At 37.6% G+C, this 9,672-nt stretch overlaps 1 protein-coding gene across 2 annotated transcripts in view; it reads right to left on the reverse strand.

Annotated features, from left to right (window-relative positions):
• The window catches only part of LOC110802529 (membrane-bound O-acyltransferase gup1), a 28,654-nt gene extending 19,224 nt beyond the window's left edge, over positions 1-9,430 (reverse strand). The window contains exons 1-6 of one of the 2 annotated variants that reach the window (XM_056831170.1): positions 9,196-9,430; positions 9,038-9,093; positions 7,978-8,159; positions 7,849-7,897; positions 7,140-7,243; positions 6,967-7,031 (exon numbers count right to left, since the gene is read on the reverse strand). In XM_056831170.1, the coding sequence (XP_056687148.1) occupies positions 6,967-7,031; positions 7,140-7,243; positions 7,849-7,897; positions 7,978-8,159; positions 9,038-9,093; positions 9,196-9,298 (559 nt within the window). In that variant the 5' untranslated portion in view covers positions 9,299-9,430. The remainder of the gene's footprint in view (positions 1-6,966; positions 7,032-7,139; positions 7,244-7,848; positions 7,898-7,977; positions 8,160-9,037; positions 9,094-9,195) is intronic. The other variant, XM_056831171.1, reaches the window with a different exon arrangement.
• Positions 9,431-9,672: the final 242 nt, after the last annotated feature.

The following is a 9,672-nucleotide window of genomic DNA, read 5'->3' on the forward strand; positions in this document are numbered from 1 at the left end:
ACAAAGCAAGGTTAGTGGTCAAAGGTTATAACCAACAGGAAGGTATTGACTTTGAAGAAACATTTGCACCTGTTGCTAGATTAGAAGCCATTAGAATCTTAATTGCTTTTGCTGCTTTCATGGGCTTTAAACTTTATCAAATGGATGTTAAATGTGCTTTCTTAAACGGTTTCTTAGAGGAAGATGTTTATGTGGAACAGCCCCCTGGATTTGAAAATCCCGAATTTCCAAATCATATTTACAAATTAGATAAGGCTCTCTATGGACTAAAACAAGCCCCTAGATCTTGGTACGAGAGATTATCAAAGTTCCTCCTTCAAAATGATTTTAAAAGAGGTAGAATAGACAAAACCTTATTCTTAAAATCTAGAGGAACTGACTTGTTAGTAGTTCAAATTTATGTTGATGATATATTATTTGGAGCAACTAATGAAAATTTGTGCAAGGATTTTGCAAGCTTGATGAGCAGTGAATTTGAAATGAGTATGATGGGGGAACTCAATTTCTTCCTTGGTTTACAAATCAAGCAAACCGAGGAAGGAATCATGATACACCAACAAAAGTATGTGAAGGAACTCCTAAAGAAATATGAGCTAGAATCAGCCAAAGTAAATCACACTCCCATGGGAACTGCTACCAGATTAGACACTGATCCAAATGGGAAAAGTGTGAATCAAACGAAATACAGAGGTATGATTGGATCACTATTGTATTTAACAGCCAGTAGACCTGACATTTCTTTTAGTGTAGGACTATGTGCAAGATTTCAATCAAATCCAAAGGAGTCCCATCTAACTGCGGTGAAAAGAATACTAAGATATCTCAAAGGAACTGATGACCTATGCCTATACTATCCAAGAAGTGGATCTTTCGAGCTAAGAGGATATGCGGATGCTGATTATGCAGGTGACTTAGTGAATAGAAAAAGCACATCAGGTATGGTACAGTTCCTAGGTCCATGCATGGTTTCTTGGGGTTCCAAGAAACAGAACACTGTTGCTCTATCCACAGCTGAAGCTGAGTATGTAGCTGCTGCAGCTTGTTGCTCACAAATTCTATGGATAAAACAACAGCTAAGAGATTTTGGTATTATCTATGATTGTGTTCCTATCTATTGTGATAACACTAGTGCTATTTGTATTTCAAAAGATCCGGTTCATCATTCCCGGGTCAAACACATCCACATTAGACACCATTTCCTTAAAGATAATGTTGAGAAAGGCTTGATCAAATTAGATTTTTGCCAAACTGATCACCAAATTGCTGATATTTTAACTAAGCCCTTGAACAGAGAGAAACATGAGAAAATGAGAATGGAACTCGGAATGATCAAGCTAAGGTAATTTTTAAATTGAAGTTCCTCTAAGGCAAAAGCAAAAATCATGGTACATATAGACTATTACAAACACAAAATCTTGTGTGCAAACATAGTTGAAGCTTACCATCGTGGCAAATTCACTCACACTCCAAATGAGCAAGGTAAGCAGTTCCTTTCAAACTAGTTAAGTCAGAGATACGAAATTAAGCAAGTCAAAGTCAAACACAATTCTTTTCTACATTTTCCTTTTATTTTTATTTATTTATTTTTTAAAATTCAAAACCGAATACCCATATTCAAAGAATGTTTGGAACGGTTCCATTGGCAATAAATAGGAGAAACTCTTCCCTTTCCACATTCAATCCATGCAACCCCCTTTCTCTCTCTCCCACACGCCTTCTCCACTGACATCACCTCTCCTTTCACCTATAAAAACCTTCACCATGGTTCTCACAAGCAACAACACTGATCTCACTTCCCTCAAACGAAAGAGAAACCCTTCATCTCCAGTTCCCATGGATACCTCACCCATTCAATCGCCAATTCCTCTTCGATCCCACAATCCAATGCTCGCAATCACTCAGGGGGAACAAACCGACACTGACATCGAAATGAAATCCCCAATCTCAAACCCTAGATCCTCCACAAGAAAATCCAAAAAACGACGAGTGGAAGCTTCTGGTGAAAACATCGAGGAAACAGAGGAGAATGCACAAACTCAGGGGGAAGCAAAAGGGTCCAAGAAACTCACTGCAAAGGAAAACAACCTGGTCGAGGGGTTCGCAATCAACTCAACATGGTGTGAAGCCACGAAATTTAAAGAGTTGATGGAAATCCTTGAACAACAAAAATGGGTAAGTCTGTTGAGTACCTATGCCAAATCCCCCTTAATTCCTGAAGCTATGAAAGAATTCTGCAAGAACTTTGCATGTGTTGATAATGTATGTTCAAGTAAAGTGAATGGAACTCGCATCGAATTTGATGCCTCTTATCTGGAACAGCTGTTTGGTACACCCAATAGGGGTTTTGATATGTGGCTCAAAGGTCAAATCACAGTGACCATAGATAATGTAGATGAGAAAGATATAGTTGGTTCCATTGGAGGAGATTCTAAAGTATCCACCTCCACCTCACACAACTGCTTTTCACCTCTTCAAAAATTACTGTTTAATATTGTGTGGAGAGGTGTAGTTCCTCGAACTCAGAAAAGGAACATAGCAAGTCTGTTTGATGCATGTCTCATGTATTGTCTTGAAAGGAAAATTCCCATAAACTTTCCTGCAATCATGATCAAACACTTATCCACCTGTATCCCCAAATTCAAAATTCCATACTCCTCCCTTCTTACAGAAATCTTCAAAAGCTTCTCAGTTGACCTTAGCCCATACTTTGTGATTCCCTTAAAATCCACCCAAATCCTTCAACTTGAAATGCTCCATCTATTAAATCTTAAAGTGGTTCAGGGTAAAGTCATTAGGGCTGGAAAGGAAGAGAAACAAGATGAGGAAGATCAGGAAGGAACTGTAGTTAAAGAAGAAGTGGAGGAGGAGGAGGAGGAACTCGAACAAATAGAGGTCCCTTTATCTCGAGGGAACAGGAAGAGTGTAGGATCCCAAGGAAAAAGAAAGAGCTTGAGGGTGGCAATGAAGGAGAACAAGAAAAGAGGGCCTGTCTTCATGGAAATAAATGAGGAAGGGGATGTCAAGGAGATGCCCATAGAGGAAGATGCTGTTCCACTGAATCAAGAGGAACTGCCTGAAACTGTTGGGCCAAGAAAAAGGACACCCAGATCCTCCAAAAAGTCCAAAGCTCGTCGTGTTCCATCTGAACAGGAACATGTTCACGATCATGGGGGTGCCTGGAACACAAAGGATGATCAGATATTGGAGCTGAAGGCAACAGTTGCTCGTCTGGTGGAACTGCAGGAGGGAACAGATCACAGGATTAGCTCAATGCAGGCCCACATAGGTGCATTGGTTACCAGTGTCAAGACTCTCCAAACCACTCTTCACCACTACTCAGAACAAGCCAATGCAACTCGTGCCACAATCCTCACCAAGATCAACAATCTGGAATCTTTTGAGGAGACTGTGATAGAAGAAACTGCTGGTTCTGGTTCCCCATCCCAAGCCTAATCACCCTATCCCATGTTTCTTTTATCTTTTGCCATGGAACAATCTTTTTAATTTGCTTTTGGTTTGTATAATTTTCAAACTTGGGTATTTGTTCCATCTTATTTTGACTTGCTTGGTTACACCTATCTGTGCTTTCTAGTTTTGATCATTACTGCTTGCTTTCAATTTATTGTATGAGTTGGTTTAATACTTTGAGGCTAGCTTAACTTGCCAAACGTTGATCGTGGGGCACTTTGTTTGGAATGGCTATATTTCGTGCTATGCTTTTTGTTGATGTCAACAGGGGGAAGTCAAGGGTGCAAACTTCCAAGGCACACTCAATCCCAGTTCCTGCATCAATCTCTCTGAATCTCTCTGTAAGTTTATTTTTCTTTCTTTCTTTCTTCTCTTTAATCTTTCTCTTTTGTTTTTCAATTTTTATGTTCTGTTTCACAATAGTCTGTATAAGTTCCTGTTTGTACTTACTCTCTTTGTAAAAAGTTTGCAAGTGTTGTCATCACCAAAAAGGGGGAATATTGTTGTTCCTAAGTTTTGGTTGATGACACACACATATTGCAAACTTCCTGATTATGGTTGCTAAATGACTTTGAACAGGTAAATGCCCAAGTTTCTATTAGGATAGGAACTTGAATCAGATGGTGAAGTTCCTGATGTACACTTGGAACAGTCACTGGAGTTCCAGAGCTGGAAGTTGTATTTGTTCCAGTTTGAAGTTACAAGAGGAGCAACACAGTTACATAACAAGAGTTCCGAATATTCACAAGAACTATTACAGACTCATGGCCACGAGTTCCTATTTAAACATAAGAGGAACTCATTAATGTTCCTGAGCTGGAACAAGTGAAGCTTCAGAGTTGAATGCCTCACCAAAGGAAAGACATATATGTCTAGGTAGTTTATCTTGCTTAGATTATATGTAATATGTTAATATGTTAAGTAGTATATAAGGAACTAGAGGAACTTGGATTACTCGTGTGTTTTTGTCAAAATATCAAGCAACACAGTTTTAAGGAAAATACTTTAAATAAAATATCTTTTCCTGTTTAATAAAAATAAGATTTTCATCACATTCTGTTACTTAAATAAAAACAGTTTTTATCTTCCTAAAACTTCTCCTAAATATTTTGACAAAATAAATAAACATTTTTCAGTGATTGACATAGTCTTAAACACGTCCAGCAGTTGAGGAAGTTGTGTGGGAAGTGGTCTCCCCTTGTTCCTCAAGTCTAGGGACGTGAAAATCAAAGTGTCAGTTGTTGGCAGTTGAGTTTTTGAAGGGAACAAACCCTAAGGACAAAACTCTATATAAGGCCAAGAAGTTTTCTGAAAAAAACACACAAACTTTCTAAGAGTTCTTGCTTTCCTAAAAACGTATTGTCAAAGATTTTTCTAAAAACAGTTTGTGTCCTAGTTAATCCTAAGTTCCTAAGTGACATATATACACCAAAGCATCATTAATATCTAGAGTTTTCCAAACACGAATTGTATTTGGTATTAGTAAGGATAGAGTTATCTTGTTGAGACTTAGAGTTTAAGTCTGAGAGAGAGAAGTGAAAGAGCTGTAATCAGAGTAGATTACTGTGAGGAACACAAGTTTGAGAGGAACTTGTGTTGGAGAGATTATTGTAATCGAGGCATTACTATAATAAAAGAATTCTCTTCTTGATTAGTGTCAAGAAGTTTTCACAATTGTTGTTATTGTCTTCTCTATTCTCAGTTCCTTGATTGTTTCTTAAGTTCCGCAAGAAACTTTATCAAAGTTCTAATTACAATTCACCCCCCCCTCTTGTGTGTGTTCCTACTGGAATAACAGAGAACTATGAGCCTGTGAGTCTGTGACAGTGTTCAGATACTTTTAAGTTTTAACACCACACACAACTCCAGTAAAACACCATGGTAACGCAACACCATGATAGCACAGCTGTGGTTAAACTTCCCCTATGAGAGGCCCTTGGCCCAAATGGTCAAAAAGACAAAGTCAAGTCATGAGAGTTGGTCTAACTAAAGCAATTCCTTGAAGAAGTACTCTTACCATGCTCAAAGAGTCTCTGGAAAGAAACGTACTTTCTGAAAGCTGTCTAACAGTATTATATCATATCACTAAAGTAATACTATACTACTACCTCCATCTGAAATTAGTTAACACCTACTTTCAACACAGAAATTAAGGAAAGTAAAAATGTAGAGAAAAAAGCAACTGTGCAGACTGCAGCATAACTTTAGAGATAAGATTCACTGAATAAGATGTAAACTTAGTTGTGGGACATTCCAAAATTGAAGCTATTAACTTAGTTTTGGAGTTGTGGGCTGGAGGACCAAGGGAGAGATACTGAACGACAAGAATTAGGTGTTCTGAATAGAGGAGCTGAAGCAGATCCGGGGAGGCTTATGCTACTAGAGGAAGATGGGAAACCAAGATGTATCTCAGCTATGGACACATGGAAGGCTTAGCATAAAGGCTAGAAGGTAATTTTAAAAGTGAACCTAGGAAGAGGCCAAAATAAGAGAACCTGAGCTAGAGCAGTAAGGAAGGAAAGAGAGAATATAGCCGTGGTGATGGAGCATGGAAAAGGACGAAAAGAAATCCAGAAGAAGCGGTGGCATGGGTCTAAATATATCCAAGAAAATGCAAATTCTAAGAAGTACTGTCTATCCAGTGGTTGTTGTGTCCGATTTGCAAACAGATACTAAGCTTGTTTAGAAGGCAATTGAAGATCATTAGGTGAAAGGGGCTACTACTTTTAACAGATGGTCCTCGCAGGGGCGTATCTTAGATTGTGTTGGGGTGGGCCTGGCCCCTGGCCGGAAAATTTTATAGTGTACGTTTAGTTACGGTCTCCCTAAAATTTGTGTATAATTGTATAATTACAGAGTATATTGCTTAATTTTTTTTCTACCGGCCCCCCTCATAAAACTGTCCAAGATCCGCCACTAGGTAGTAGAGATTCTCACAGAGGATGCTACGAATGTTCCTTTTGAAAGTAGAAGCAACACGGGAGGTAATTAGGAAGAAACAAAGAAAACTCTTAATTATTTATCATAAGCTAACTATTAGGAAGTGCTCGGAAATCCTGTCTCCCTTCCCCATTGCGTAGCAAGAAATGCTAGAAAATACAGTCCCCTGCCTATCAATGTATTTCACTACGATTGGTGACTGTAAAAAAATCGAATATATTATTTGAATATTTTGAGTAAGAGTTGGAAATATAAATGCTAACCTAAACCATCGGAGTATGATTGATTGAATTATTCATGTCGACCCATTTATTAAATAGGCTGAAATTCTCAACCAAAACGCTATTTTTGGGTTATGTTTCAGGTCAGGTCGTCTTGGAGGGTCCAATATTCCAGTTGTACCGACATGTTATATTAAACAGCACATCCATCGCACGAGTTCTGAGAGTATAAGGACATTACAGTATAAGGAAAGTACATACAGAAAAAGAATCCTAAATGCAAACAAAGTGGAATAAAGTATTCAATACCATGAAAAAGACAGGGCAGTGACGCTACCAAAGTTAAAGCAGATATGCCACCTGAATGTGCCCCGAAAACTGTCCAAATACGCCCACTGATGCCTACACGCAGAGAGAAAAAACACAGGTAATTAACCAACTAGAGGTGCGATGGTTCCTGAACAAGGAATATGAAAAGAAGCCAGATTAGTTCCAGCATGATGAACTCACCCCAAGATGGAGAAAGAATATCCTTCATAAACACGGTTAAAAATTAGGAAAAACACATTGAAGGTCCACAGCACATATGGGAAGTACTTTGTCCTTGCAAAAATCTGGCACAAACAAAAAGAAAAAGAAGATGAGAGTTTGGACTAAAACCTGTATTAAATATAAGCTTCTGTACCAAAAGAAAAGACATAACATCTAGTTTATAATATAGAGACAAGAGTACACAGAACAGGAAATATGCAGACAGCACTCGAGCAGGACATTCTCCAAATGAAATCATTTCAGATTGAAGAAATTAAAATAAACGAATTAAGGACAAGAACGCTATCAGAAATTATCACTATTTTACAGCCCTATTTCCTGCTTGTCAACAGTAAAAGAATAATCCCTAGTAGCCAGAACATTACTTGGTAGAGACACTTACATAAATCCCTTGGTAAAACAAATAATACTCAAAGCCTCAAAGGTCTATGGTCAGATAAAGATGTCACTATGACTGGACAATAATCTACTAATCCTTCATATAAGTTTTAAATCTCCAGCAAAACTACTGAACTACTTGAGAAATGCTCATGGGAACAGGAACTCACACGGTCACACCCCCTTAATTAACCCAAGTATACTGAGAAATAGCACAAACAAAATTTAAAAGGTAGACATCGAAGAACTCCCAGTTTGCAAAGTAGGTTAGAAAAGATTTGGTGCATACCTTGACAAGAAGAAAATTCAGTGAAGCTATTGATAGGATGAAAAGAATACTGCAAGAAAGAGATACCGAGACACAATTACAACATCATCACAAAATTAAAGTTTCAGATGCAGAAGCTAAGGGGCATACCAAGCTCCGTGCAGATAAATTAAGTAGATCAAGGAAATCAAAAGCCAGACAATAGACATGCCACTAGCTCTTAGATGATAGAATTTCCGCAAACTTGTGGCTAAAGCGGTGAATGCTCCAAAAACAGCAGAAAGAATTGGAATATTTCCACGGAAGTTTCTCCATTGGCCATCCGAAACATCCTGAACAAGAGCATACGGAATATATAACAGGGCAAGCAGAATAACCTTATTCAATAACTTCATAACAGAAGCAGAGACTGTCCTGGAAACATCTAATAAAAGTTATTCATTTCTAAACAGTTTCGATTCTTAATGAAATGATTTTACAGCCACTTCTGTTGCCTATAAGGCCTAGTTCTTCATTTGCTTGTTCCTTCGCTATTCTTCAGTTTTATACTCCGTATAAATTAGAGGTAAGGCAAACAAAATCACCTTATTCGCCAACTTAATAGCACAAGCAAAAGTTGTCTTGGAAACGTCTAATACGAAGTATAAATTATTCATTTAACAACAGTATACCAAATAGTTTTGATTCCATAAAAGAAAATATCTTACCCCTTCTATTTCTCACTAAACCCTAGTTCTTCATTTTCTTGTTTCCTTTGCAGTTCTCCAATTTTATAACAACCCAAAAACACTAACGCACACCTATTTCAACCCTAATAATTTCGGAAAATGCATATGAATTCTACACTTCGAGCCTCGATTTCGAGAGCTTTAAATTTGAAGTTAGATTTTGATCCTAGCCTCTGTATGGATTGATTATCAGGATGTGCATCATTCACCACTGTTTATATGATATAAGTGCAATACCCAATCGCACATTTGCAAATGAATTAATCATCAACTCGAGTAACATCACAAATGTTCGAATGCGAATGAATGAGTTCGACACAACATCACAAAAGTTCGGATGCGAATGAATGAGTTCCAAACAACATCACAAAAGTACATTTATCCAAATTCTACTAAATTCCAACCTAATTTTAATTCATTATCAACCCATATATACAACACAAGTCAAAATTGCAAAAAAGATGAAATTCAAAATTGCTTACATTGAGTCGATTGGCAAGCCATCCAGGTCGGAGACCCCGAAGCTGTTGATAATGATCTGCAACACAAATATCACAAAAATGGTGAATTTAGAGCAAAAAAATAGGGTTATACGGAAATTTAAGTAAAATTGAAAATGTGATTGAGAAAGCGAGAAAACCATGGGAAAGTTTGAGAGAGCGATAGATGATGAAGATGTAGAAACAAATTGCGTAAATTATAATGAATGCGAATTCCTTCTGCTTCCATGAGCTCATCGCCATTAATTGGTCTTCGTCAAAAGCTCAGGTGATCTCAGTCAAAGCACGATGAGTACGAGTTCAGTCATCGGTTTGCTTCTTTTCCTTTTCGGTGTTGAAGAAGAACTGAAGAAGAAATGGATGGTATTGACCATTGACTATTGAGGGTCATAGTTCTGATTTCTGATTGTGTTAATGGATCAACTGCTCAAGGCCTTGGCCAGCTACGGTTACGGCCCATTCAAGTCCAACAGTTTTTTTTTATTTATTTTTTTAAAAGAAAAGTAAACAGGAATTAGGATAGTCTTCTCTCAATACTATATCCTAATTTATTCTAAGTAAATAAAATAAAATAAAATGGTATCTATTACAGGGTCTATATCTTGGTAGGCCTGAAT

This window comes from Spinacia oleracea, chromosome 6 (genome assembly GCF_020520425.1).
Source record: "Spinacia oleracea cultivar Varoflay chromosome 6, BTI_SOV_V1, whole genome shotgun sequence".
NCBI lineage: Eukaryota > Viridiplantae > Streptophyta > Magnoliopsida > Caryophyllales > Amaranthaceae > Spinacia > Spinacia oleracea.